This window comes from Suillus subaureus (genome assembly GCF_016647635.1).
Source record: "Suillus subaureus strain MN1 chromosome Unknown BJ212scaffold_37, whole genome shotgun sequence".
In the NCBI taxonomy this organism is placed as follows: domain Eukaryota; kingdom Fungi; phylum Basidiomycota; class Agaricomycetes; order Boletales; family Suillaceae; genus Suillus; species Suillus subaureus.
In genome coordinates this window covers 378,241-390,417 of record NW_024538593.1, presented here as the reverse complement: position 1 = coordinate 390,417, position 12,177 = coordinate 378,241, and the positions used below count along the sequence as shown (strand labels likewise).

General features: G+C 47.0%; 6 protein-coding genes across 6 annotated transcripts; 2 read left to right on the top strand and 4 right to left on the bottom strand.

Annotated features, from left to right (window-relative positions):
* Positions 1–335: 335 nt before the first annotated feature.
* BJ212DRAFT_1382825 (uncharacterized protein) lies at positions 336–2,116 on the top strand. Its single transcript, XM_041336712.1, has 9 exons — positions 336–445; positions 466–887; positions 985–1,059; positions 1,130–1,223; positions 1,277–1,347; positions 1,405–1,433; positions 1,542–1,580; positions 1,638–1,777; positions 1,828–2,116. The coding sequence occupies exons 2-9, from the start codon at positions 682–684 to the stop codon at positions 1,858–1,860; spliced, it is 687 nt and encodes a 228-aa protein (XP_041188817.1). The 5' UTR covers positions 336–445; positions 466–681; the 3' UTR covers positions 1,861–2,116.
* Positions 2,117–2,209: 93 nt separating this feature from the next.
* On the bottom strand, positions 2,210–3,761 carry BJ212DRAFT_1484961 (glycoside hydrolase superfamily; the record flags this gene model as incomplete). The annotated part of the gene is made up of 13 exons (XM_041340902.1): positions 2,210–2,269; positions 2,325–2,347; positions 2,400–2,612; positions 2,663–2,672; positions 2,742–2,747; positions 2,801–2,870; positions 2,927–2,939; positions 2,998–3,021; positions 3,077–3,164; positions 3,219–3,319; positions 3,414–3,461; positions 3,511–3,524; positions 3,577–3,761. 13 exons carry the CDS (start codon positions 3,759–3,761, stop codon positions 2,210–2,212), a joined length of 855 nt encoding a protein of 284 aa, XP_041188816.1.
* A 2,326-nt stretch (positions 3,762–6,087) lies between these two features.
* Positions 6,088–7,648, bottom strand: BJ212DRAFT_1484960 (glycoside hydrolase family 18 protein; the record flags this gene model as incomplete). The annotated part of the gene is made up of 12 exons (XM_041340901.1): positions 6,088–6,147; positions 6,199–6,221; positions 6,274–6,486; positions 6,537–6,546; positions 6,611–6,628; positions 6,681–6,750; positions 6,807–6,819; positions 6,878–6,901; positions 6,956–7,043; positions 7,098–7,341; positions 7,390–7,403; positions 7,466–7,648. 12 exons carry the CDS (start codon positions 7,646–7,648, stop codon positions 6,088–6,090), a joined length of 960 nt encoding a protein of 319 aa, XP_041188815.1.
* A 1,720-nt stretch (positions 7,649–9,368) lies between these two features.
* BJ212DRAFT_1449002 (uncharacterized protein) lies at positions 9,369–9,824 on the bottom strand (the record flags this gene model as incomplete). The annotated part of the gene is made up of 2 exons (XM_041338625.1): positions 9,369–9,509; positions 9,546–9,824. 2 exons carry the CDS (start codon positions 9,822–9,824, stop codon positions 9,369–9,371), a joined length of 420 nt encoding a protein of 139 aa, XP_041188814.1.
* Positions 9,825–10,109: 285 nt separating this feature from the next.
* BJ212DRAFT_1280537 (uncharacterized protein) lies at positions 10,110–10,859 on the top strand (the record flags this gene model as incomplete). Its single annotated transcript, XM_041331561.1, has 4 exons — positions 10,110–10,220; positions 10,274–10,348; positions 10,408–10,575; positions 10,629–10,859. 4 exons carry the CDS (start codon positions 10,110–10,112, stop codon positions 10,857–10,859), a joined length of 585 nt encoding a protein of 194 aa, XP_041188813.1.
* A 136-nt stretch (positions 10,860–10,995) lies between these two features.
* Positions 10,996–12,121, bottom strand: BJ212DRAFT_1449000 (S-adenosyl-L-methionine-dependent methyltransferase; the record flags this gene model as incomplete). The annotated part of the gene is made up of 4 exons (XM_041338624.1): positions 10,996–11,403; positions 11,462–11,658; positions 11,693–11,722; positions 11,785–12,121. 4 exons carry the CDS (start codon positions 12,119–12,121, stop codon positions 10,996–10,998), a joined length of 972 nt encoding a protein of 323 aa, XP_041188812.1.
* Between the last annotated feature and the right edge of the window lie 56 nt (positions 12,122–12,177).

Here is a 12,177-nt window from a genome sequence, read left to right as displayed (position 1 = left end):
GCAAAAACCTGATCAAGTTGGTTCGAGAGTCGAGACTGCAACATGAAATTCCACAGAATCACTAGCACTGCCAGCACTCATCAAATGTAATTTTGACACTCAGTCACATCAGTGAATTGAGGAGTCCTTGATATTGTAGCCGTGGGAAGTATAGCTCTCTGGCCAAATGTTAGTCATCAAATTTCAAATCTAGTTTGTGACATTACTATCGCGACATTGCACCATCGCAGCCTAGGCTAAGGGAAAAGTTTATCCCCCTTTCGGGTGTTCTCAATTCCAACGTGATATGCACTCACTTTTTGGCATATGCCACCGTGATTGATTCGATCTACTCAAAGCTGGAGAATTTTACCTGCAATCTGAGGGGTCTGAAGCACCCTCAGACATGTCCAGTTCCGAGTCATGAAGTCACCTTAAGACAGCTCGAACACAGCCGCTCGTCGGTCCTGCCTTACCCTGCCTTACCCTGCCTTACCCTGCCTTACTGTGTGAGTGGCCTCTGGCTTGAAACATTGATAGAGGTCGACTTGTCAATCGACGGAGGGATCTCGATTTTTTTTGTACCTGAGGTCCGACTGTCACTTTTTTGACTGGCGAAGTCAGACCGTGTGACATGCACATGGACAGCTAAAACATCAAAGGTACGCTCAACAACAGCTGGCATCGTCTTGACCTCCCGTCATGCGGATTTTTGTGCTGAGCTGTGCCATTGCACTGCTTCTCTCCGTCTCTAGTGCAGTTGCAGCATTGACGAATGCACAGCGACTAGCTCGTGGTCTGCCAATTTTACCTCCCAAGTTTGGTCGCGCTCTGCCAGGTTATGCAAGGACGCCAACAGTAGCTGGTACTTCTAAACCCATATCTCAAGTACTTGCACTAACTAATGTGTCGGTGCAGGAGCGATGGGCCCGGCCCCATCGTCCACTCCGCCTAAGACGTGAGTCCGTTGAAAATATCACTCAAATTTTGTTTCAATTCCTTCAGATTTACTGGTCGGATCCTGGTCAAGAGCCACAATGGCAAGCCACTAGGATATCTACATAACCGGGTCTCAGGAATGTAAGAACGCCTGCCGACTTGAGTGTTCCTCCCATTGAAAAAAAAATGTCACTGCTGGGGTTGTGACTAGAAATGGCGTAAACTTTGGTGCCTCAAGCGCGAACCTGCACGTGTCGTTCACCACGTCTCGATCTGGAAAGGGGCTTATCGACATACAGGTCATCGTACGGTCCTCCTCATTCTTTTTTATTTCTCAAATTCACAAAGCTTTTGGCAGGACGCCGCATTTCCTGGGCCTCATTATATTGGGACGACCAGCAACCACACCCTCGCCACTGGCTCCTCAACGTTGGTATTTTCCAAAAAAAATCCGGTTACTAGACACTGATCTTGCTCCATCAACAGAGCCGTCGGCTTTGGCAACGTCGTTAGAAGTAAGCTTGCAGGGCTATCACAATTTGAATGTTTAATGACAAATCATTCATAGCACCTGTGCATTCCCCACCCGTCCCTGTGGGCCAGCACAATGCGGACTGAATCAGCTATTTGGACATTCAATCCCAGAACTAATGAACTGCAGGGTGGGCAATCTCAATGCTTTCGTTGTCCGAGTCTACTTATCATTGACATGTCTCAAGTGCACTACGTAAATCTCGACGGCCATACGGCAAAGACAACTATCGCATACAAGATTCATGACAACACCATATTCTTTGTTGGTGACATCGGTGCCTATAATGCCGCTCAAGTCAATCGTGATTATCACGTTTCACCTATTGTCAGTCTGTTCAACTTTCTGCCTGATCTCACCGACTCACTGATTTACAGACGTTTTACCTTGATTCTGCGGTTGAAAAATAAGGAAACGATGTTCTAGAAAGGTTCTCCCTCTTCCATCTTTTGACATTCCCTTCATTTTCTACGTCACTCTTTTATTAATTTCAGTTCAAGTCGTGGGTTCACCAAATTGGGTCTCTCATTCGGACTTTGAAAACTGCGTTGGTCTTTAGATCTCTGACATTCATTTACATACTGCCTATTCCCAACTCGTACTAACTTGAAGTTTGAGCTGCATGTGTTCTACACATCTGGAATATATACCTTAGACTGTTGTTCACACAGGGTCGAAGAACTGAGTTCAGAATCGGATTTCTATTGGAACAGCAGAGCGATAAATTACAGCGACAGAGTAAAGAGTCACAGGTGCTGTTTATTCTGGGAATGCGAGCGATCGCACAGCTTCAATCCAGGCGGCTGCAGCGTCGGGGAACTTGGTAGCACACAGCGGATTAGAAGCATTCGTCTGATAGGTGAACTTAGCTTACCTCCCACACCATAACGCCAGCATCTGGAAATTATGGTTAGCCCCTGCTGAACAATACGTGGGATATTGGACGCACCCCATCCTTCTTCATATGCAGTTTCCACACACTCGGCAAGTAGGGTGGTGTTCATATAGCCATTGGTTGCATCCGCAGTGGTGGCTGGCTTGCCGATCACCAACTTATCTAAAGAAACTCCTGCTGCTGCAATCTGGAAGAGTGCAGTGTTTGGGAACGTCGTGGATGACTCCGTAAGGAGGCCAGTACACGTTGTGTACTCAGTTGTGCCCTCTAGAATAGCTAATCAATGATAGACAAAGAGAAAGGACCGCGTGACTCACGATTGTAGAACTGTATAAAACCAGGAAATCTGTATTGGCATCATGAAATTACCCATTGTCAAAAAATACTTGCCTGAACGTTGTACTGTAAGGTGGCGAGTGAGCTGACAAAAAATCGCAGATGATTTCCTCACTTACCCAATCAATTAAGGATCCAACATTGGTGTTGACTGTCAAATAAGCACCGCTAGTGTACGATGCAGAGAACCTATAAACAGGGAGATGAATTCAGAGGACTCGCATAAATACGATTAGTCTAAATACCATGGAGCAACAGCTAGATGGAGGCCGAGAAATTAGTTAGGTCCAATGACTGGATTTTGAGGCAGACTCACGTGCGTGGGTTAAAATGTATTGACCTGCGGTACGCTGTCAGTACGTCCTCGTCACTCATAATGGAACCACCAAACATACCTTGCGTAAGCGTTTCACGGAGGGTTTGGGTGAAAGTGGTCAACCAAGTTTCTGCAGATCCATTTTCAGCATTCATGGCATCGAAATCCTGTTGCAAAGCCAGTATTCAGTCGTGGACTAATACATCTCAAGAGAAACCCACTTCGTAGTCAATATCGACACCGTCAAGATCATATTCCAATACAAAGGCCGCAAGATCATTGGCGACGGTAGTAGGATCATACCCCTCAGTCGTAGGCGCATCTGTGGACCCGAAAGCAGTTACAATAAGAGAAATCCCGCATCGTGGTATGATGTCAAGTAAGATGCTCGCGTGGCATTGTCAAGCAATGTCCACTCATCGACTTGATCAGCTGGGCCGGAGGTGAGCCAGAACGAGAGGGCACTGAAGAAAGTTAGACCTGTAAAATACTCATGTTTATCCAAAGGCTCACAAGACGTTATACCCCTGATCCACAATCAATCAATACGTGCCAATGAAGTAGCCGGTGAATACATACCGTGACTTCGCTGACTGCAGGGGACCGGTCTCACCAGAGACCCACTCGTCGCTGTAAATAACGAAGCGAGGTGCTGCAGGTGGTGCTGCACGAGCTGAAAGTGCCCTACCCTCAAGAGGCACAGACAACACGCCGCCGATGACTGCGAAGACACTGAGAAGACTCGAGAGCATGAAAGACACCATGGCGAGACTGGGGTATAATACAAGCCACTGGTAGGCATTTATACCTTTCACCAAGACCTCATCCCAGGGTTAGTGTATCATATGTGACCTTCAATGGCACATGCACCAGAGACCCCGTCTCACTAATAAAAGAAGTGAGTGTCAGCATTAGAACGAAAACCAGGGTGTGGCTGGATGCTGCATGGAATACCGCCAGACGATTTGGCGATAAAGTTAGACCTCTGTTGGCGGGAGGCGGCACATGAAGACTCGAAATTATTACCAGCAACATAACCCCTTGCCCCCCAAGGTTCCCAAGACTAAAGATGGGTCAGACGCGGGATCTCCGTATTGGGAATACAGTCGGCCAAGTCGCAAGAGTGGTGAGCACGCGGATTCAGAAAAACATGCGAGGTTATTAGGTACGTGCATGCGAGAATTGAAATTTCTGCCGCATGTGCTCGAGAGGCATTCGAGGTTGCATATGATTGAGCAAGAGAGATAATTCCTCAGAAGCACGGATTTGGAATGCCAAAATTGAATGAGTTTGTGTGCGGAAGCAATCCGTGGCGAATGCAATAGGTGAGATAAGCTTAGGAAATCGGGGTAAACGGCGGGAGTCCCTAGAACCTCTTGGCGAGGGACTGTAACGTTCAGCGGGAAAACTTGAGCGCGACCTATGAAGTTACAGATGACATCGTTCGTCGCTTTGCCGAGAGATCCCCTACATGCATTGGCAGAATATTAGTGTGCAAAACGACAAATGCCAGCAGCGAGACACGCATTCGACGGAGGATTGTTGCGTGTGACTCTGCCCTCTAAAAGGGATTCTCAGCAGTTCTGCAACAAAGCCAGGTTTTAGAAATGTGAAAGTGGGGGAGAGTGTGTGAGAGCTTAGAAGGGCATAATGAGACTTTGCACTAGATGGTACTAGCCGGCAACTTGAGCTGTATCTCAGTTCTGAAAAAAGGGGTAGGAGACACAAGGCGAAAAGGTGTAGACTAGGTTTTCGAGCCAATTAGATGCACACAGTCTGTTGCATATGCACATATGCTTAGCTAGACCCCATGCACCGTCAGAGGTGACATGTGAGGCTTTGAAACATCAGCACCTAATAAGACAAACCAAAGGCACTTACTGCAATGATCCTAACTCATGCCAAACTGGCCTCTGTTGGCAATGTATGCAGCGCTTGCATGGTCTGCACAACTTGATAACTCGTAACCCTGCAATAATCATCGTCCGAAGTTCAGAGCATATGTGTATATCTCGTCCCAGCTCCGCTCTGTACTCAAGCAGGTAAAGTTTGATACCTTCCACTGATATTTCTGGACGACGTATTCTGAAAACTCCATTGGATCCGCTCAAAGCTCAAACCTGAGGTAACAATATTTTGAGATGTCCGATGAAGTGACGATCCAGAAATGGGAAGAATGGGTAAACCATGTTCATGTTCATATGCTAAACACTGGTGTGTTTGTAGAGAAATATTAATGTGTCATGAGAGCGCCTGGATCCCCTTTGGATGCGAAATAGATGCTGCATAAGGATTTGGCAGCGTGAAGCAAGTTGTCTCGGGTTATGGCATCGAATGCGAGTGATGATTTTCGGTTGGAGCATATACTGCTTACATAACAAAGACACTATTACGGACACGCGAGTTCCAAGTCGGGCAGGTCGATACCCGAAAGGCTGGTCTCCCGTGTTCTTTTGTTTTCCAAAATTCACGAAGCCTTTGGCAGCACGCTGCATTTCCCAAAACTTATCACATCAGGACAACGAGAAACGAGGCTCTCCCCCCGCAGTGCGCCTGGTTCCCACAGTTTTTACAAAATAATCTGCATAGGATTTTCTGATGTAAACAGATATCAACTGCATCTGGACCACGTCTCGCTGTGACTTATTCTGTTGTCAGTCGTTGTTCAACTTTTTGCTTGAACTCACTGACAACGGTCGACTCACTAATTTACAAACGTTTTACCTTGGATTTGACGGTATAATCTTGACGGAGCAATGGTCCACAAAGGTTCTCCCTCTCCCATGTCTTTTGACATGATTCCCGTCTTTGTCTATTCTTTAATTATAAGTTGTCGGTGCACCAAATTGGGAGGTTCACTTGTTCGGACCTTCGACGAAGTGGACTGTGCTGGACTTGTCTCACGCTTATATACCCGACTCGTACACTAGTTCGAGCCTGTATGTGTTCTACGCATCTGAAACAAAACATAGACTGCTGCTACTTTGAGCTACTTATTATACAGAGGATATGTCCTGAAAATTGAGCTCAAAATTATACGTACATTAGGACATAAATGACAGCGAGAGAGTCGGTAGTCACAGGCGCTGTTTATTCTGGGAATGCGAGCGACCGCACGGCTTTGATCCAGGCCGCTGCAGCGTCGGGAAACTATCACACGACATATTAGCGACATTCGTCTGACAGGTTAACTTAGCTCACCTCCCACACCATAACGCCAGCATCTGGAAACTATGATTAGCCTCTGCTAAACAGCATGTGGAATATTGGACGCACCCCATCCTTGTTGATAGGCGGTGTCCACACATTGAGCGAGTAAGGTGGTACTCATATAGCCATTGCTTGCGTCCGAACTGGTGGCTGGCTTGCCGATCACTAACTTATCTAAAGAAATTCCTGCTGCTGCAATCTGGAAGAGTGAAGTCTTCGGCCACGTCGAAGACGATTTCGTAAGGAGCCCAGTACATGTTGTGTACTCAGACGTGCCCTCTAGCATAAACGGTTAATGACCAAGAAAGAGGCAGGACTGCGCGGCTCACGATTGTAGAACTGTAATGATAAAATCAGGAAAACTGTATCGGTATTGACATGAAATTGCCCTTTGTGAAAAAACACCTGCCTGAACGTTGTACTGTAAACAGGCAAATGAGCTCACTAAAAATCACAGTGATTTTCTCACTTACCCAATCAATCAACGATCCAACATTCTTGTTGACCGTCAAATAAGCACCACTAGTGTATGATGTGGAGAACCTATAAACAGGGAGATTAAACCGGGCGAGTCGCATGAACACGATTGGTCCAAATACCATGGAGCAACAGCTAGATGAAGGCCGAGAACTTGGTCAGGTCTAATCACTGGATTTTGAGGCAGACTCACGTGCGTGGGTTAAAATGTATTGACCTGTGGCATGATGTCAGTACGTCCTCGTCATCATAATGGAACCAGGAAACATACCTTGCGGAAGCTTCGCACGAAGAGCTTTGGTGAATGTGGTCAGCCAAGTTTCTGCAGATCCATTCTCAGCATTCATGGCGTTGAAGTCCTGTTGCAAAGCCAGTATTCAGGTATGGACTGATGCACGTCAAGAGAAACTCACTTCGTAGTCAATATCGACACCGTCGAGATTATATTTCAACACAAAGGCCGCAAGATCATTGGCGATGGTAGTAGGATCGTATCCCTCACTCGTAGGCGCGTCTGTGGACCCGAAAGCAGATACAATAAGAGAAATTCCGGCATCGTGGTATGATGTCAAGTAAGATGATCGTGTGGCATCGTCAAGCGATGCCCACTCTTCAGCTTGATCAGCTGGGCCGGAGACAAGCCAGAACGAGAGGGCGCTGAAGAAAGTTAGACTGAGAAACATTCATGTTCGTCCCAAGGCTTACAAGACGTTGTACCCCTGATTCCAAATAACAAAATAATAATAAATATGTGCTAATGAAGTCGTCGATGAGTACATACCTTGATCTTGCTGACTGCAGGAGGACCGGTCTCGCCGGAGACCCATTGGTCGCTGTAAATAACGAAGCGAGGGGTTGCAGGTGTTGAATGAGCTGAAGGTGCCATGTCTACAGGAGGCATAGGCAACAGGCCGCTGATGACTGCGAAGACGCTGAGAAGACTCGAGAGCACGGAGGATAACATGATGAGCAACGTGAGGTAAAGATGACGCAGAGCATTATCCATCGGTAGGCATTTATACTACACCTCATTCGAGGGTTAGTGTATCATGATGTGACCATCGATAGCACATGCACCGAAGACCCCGTCCTGCTACAAAAGAAGAGGTTGCTAGTATCAGAGCGAAAAACAAAAACTAAGATGGCGGCTCGATGCTGCACAGAATGCCGTCAGACGATTTGCGATAAAGTTAAACTCCCTGCTAGCAGGAGGGGGCACATGACAAGACTCGAAATCGTTACTAGCGGCACCAACCCGTTGCTTCCAAGGGCCCCAAGACCAAAGATGGGTCAGACGCAGGATCTCTGTCTTGCCAAGGAATTTCCAATCGATTGATGTAGAAAGTCGTTAGGGTGATGAGCATAATGGGCATGGGGATTCAGAAAGACATTCGAGGTGTCAGGTACGTGCATGCCAGAATTGCAAGATTCGCTGTATGTCCTTGAGAGGCATCCGATGTTGCATATGATTGCGAAAGTTATCCGAGTCGCTCGGAAACACGTATTTGGAACACCAAAAGTGAATGAGTGTGCATGCGGAAGCAATCCCTGACGAACGCAATAGGTGCGATAAGGCGAGGTGAACGACGGGACCTCTTGAACAGAGGATCCAGGGAAAATATCACCCTTGACTTGCAGGATATGTGATGACGTTATGGGAAGCGACATACACCAGATTTACCTTGGATCTTATTTTTAACGATCATGAATAGCACTTCTGTGCTACACGTGTGCGCCTCGGTAGTGGCTGTATCAGCGCCTAGTGGTCACCGTGCGGTGTGAAAGTGCACTCGAAAGGAGCCGGTATCACACGTCCAAGGTGTTTTTTTTGTTGTTTTCATCCTGCACGATACATCTCACTCGCTCAATCCTACACAGTATCCTCGTTCTCATATATTTCGCCCCCTCCACGCCCAGTATTAACTTGAATACATCCGGGAATTAATAGCCGCACCGTATTCCAATTATATTTCGATTACCCATACACACATACCCAGCTGCGTCATCTGTTTCATCACAATAGAGGCCATTCAACGGTTCGCCGTTGAGTTTGTTTTCCCGCCCACCCGGCGGCAATCTCGCCAGCGTCTGAATCCAGCTAACGCTCGGCCCAGCCCAACTACTGTTTGCTTGACCTCATTGTCTTTGCGTTAGGCGAAGCTGGATCGGTAAAAATAATATAACCTCAAACTTGTGGCTTACTGTGGAACAACTTCCGATCACAGGAAGGTGTCGAAAAGTATAGCATCGTTCGCCGCTCTGCCAAGGGATCCACCGCATGCATATGGCAGGATGACTAGCAAAGGCAACAGAGCAAGCACGCGTCGAAGGATCATCGCATGTGACTCTTTCCTCTAAAAGGGTTTCTTGGCAGCTCTGCAATAAAATATATTTTAGGAATGTGAAAAACGGAAACCAAGAGCTTAGAAGGGCACGATAAGACTTGTGACCAGATAGTACTAGGTGAAACTTGAACTATATCTTGATTTTGAAGATGTGGTAGGTGGCGCAAGGAGAGAAAGGTGTAACTAGATTTTGCCAAAATTCCGATGTACACGGTCCGTTGCACATGCACGGCGCTTGGCTAGATCCCATGTGTTAGATGTGTCATGTGAAGCATTGAAGCATCAGATGCATCAGCGCTCAGCGCTCAGTACCTGATTACACAAATCGAAGACACTTACTTACAATCCTAGCTCGTGTCCAACTTGACCATTGCTAGCAAGGTATGCAGCGCCTGTATCTGCCCAAACCTGATAATCTGTAACCTTGCAATCAGTCGTCAAAGTCAAGCACATATGTAAATATCTCGTCCCAGCTCTGCTCTGAGCTCAACCAAGTGAATCTTGCTCGCCCTTCACCGAAACTTTCTGGACTTCTGGATCGACGATATACTCTGAAAACTCCATTCCTTCAAAACTCAGAGTCGAAGCTACGGTTTTGAAGTAATCTCGTACTCCGTCACGTCCGACAAAGTGACGACCCAGAAATGGAGCAAGAATAGGTAAACCATGTTCATATGCTGAGCACTGGTGTGTCGTAGAGAAATGCGTCATGAGAGCGTCTGGATCTTTCTTGGATGCGAAATCAATGCATAAGGATTTGGTAGCGTGAAGCAAGTTGTCTCTGGTTATGCGCATCGTAAATATTGTGATGGTGGTTAGACGTTGGTGGTTGGAGCATGTTGCTTAGCAAGGACGGCGAGCCTCAGACTCACGGACACGTGAATTCGGATGACGGGGGCATGTTCCTTTCTCTCATCTTCATTCACCTTTGAGGAGCCTCACTGGCCCTCTAATATGCCGAGTGACTCGTTGATACCAGTGCCAGATGAGGCTTTGAAGCGCTCTAGAAGCAAACGCAGCAGCACCCTCTCGTGAGCTGGCCACATAATGTACTTGCAACCTTATGGTCGGGAGTGGCTAATGAACACCAGGAATCATGCACAGCATACTTGCAGTCACAACATAGAGGAAGCAGTAAAGCGTACATCAAAGCGGATATTGCAGTACGAAAGTCAGATGCAGGAACTCAGTGTCAGTCTCTCTAATGTCCTGCTTAATGTATTGACACTTCTACTTGCTTTTAGATCAAGCTTACAGAAGGCTTGAGCAATTTTCGAGCTATGGACAGCTTAATGCAGGGATCTCTCGATGAACTAAAGGTCAGCAATTACCTTATTTTCAACAGTAGACTGTGAAATCGATATCTTGAGTCACTGAGCAGAGAGATACACAGCATGCTAAGCATGCACTCGAAGAACATATACCGTGCATCCACGAGGAACTTCACAACTCTCTTGTCTCCCTGGAAGAATTGTCACATACACTTCCACAAATTCAAGCACATGTGGCTGAAATACGACGTATATACGATTCTGGTCGAGAGAAAGTAAGAGATTATAGCATCTTCCCATCGAAGGTTTGACTCACCAGGAAGGATAGGCCAAGAGTCTCGTGACAGACCTCAATTGGTTGAACACTGAGTGGCATGAGCGTTGGCGAGTTATCATCTTCACGAATCACTCCCCAGTTTCGAGGTGGTGGACTGCCATAATGCGTGTATTGTTTGCTGTAACTTTCATAACATTTGGATGGATTGCTTGGGCGGCAATTGCAGGTGCCTATACAGCTCACAGACAAAGGCTTGTCTGGGGGGAGAGGTTGATGTCTTAGATTCACGCTTTTCTTCGTCTCCTAATCGTAAGTAAATATTCAATTGCTATACCCGTTTCTTTTGGTGACCTGCTATTCTGCAGCGTTGTGTGCGAGGGGATGTGCAATAGCACATATTTAAGTTATGAATCTCCTCCTACGAATCCAAGGGTCTCCTCACCCAAAACAGATAGTTGCATTCCACGGCACCCCAGGGGGTAGACGAACGGGACATTAACTTCCATTCTCCGCTCCATGGAATATATATTATTCCTCGCACTTCCGCTTCTGATCGTGTAGGTAAACCATGAGCATACGTACGTGTTATCCACGGTCTGGGAGATGCACCAGGGCCGATATGATCAGAATCTGTTGGATTGCTGGAGGAGGAAGGCGAGGACCGATAGGTTTGGAAGAACGATATAAGTTCGGAAGGGTTAATGAACTTTGAGTACGTGTGGGTCCCTACGGCTACCTTGCGGAGGACATATTCGGCGGCCAAAATTGTAAGGAAATAGGAGAGTGGCGTCCTCGCAATCGTGGAAAGGAAAAGATGGCCTCCAGGCTTATGATAAGCAAAAGTTACGCCTGGATTTGACTAGGATATCCGGAATGAGACTTACTTTCACCAATTGGGCACAAGCAGAAAGGAACGCCACCGGGTTATCTACGTGTTCAATAACCTCCATCGAGCATACGGCGTCGAACCGCTTGGGCTCTTTGACAAGCTGCTCTATAGAAGTATGACGATATTCCAATGAATGGCCTAAAGAATGGCCCAAAGAAGACAGCTGGGGATCACCACTAGCATGTGTCGAAGCTATCCCAATGTTGGATTCAGACTGCATCGATACCAAGAGTTCGTGCCCCCAGCCTAAGCGAGACTCTGGATCACAGAATGGTTCAATTCGACAAGTCATATTGAGCGATGAAACTGATGACGAACCTCTGAGAGCAAACCGCCTCCACAAGCCTACATCCAACACGTCCATACCAGTCAGCACCGCGCATTTCGACTCCAACTCTCTCCTTGCATCCTCTCCTTGGTCTTCGCACGTGGCCTCAAGGAGTTTTTCCCGGATGTAGCGCACCCTTACAGGGTTCATTTGATGTAACAGCGAAAACTCCCCTTGCTCATCCCACCATAGCGAGGAAAGCCGAGAAAAATGGGCAATCTCAGCTGCATTGACGGTTGAGGATGTTGCTGCTGCCGACTTGAAGCATCGAATGTTTTGGCAAAAGCGCAAGAGACGCGTTGTCGGTCGGATGGCTGCAGACAACATGAAAGACTCAACTTGAAGCTTTCAAGGGTCAGAACTGTTTGAGTTCGGGAGCAATA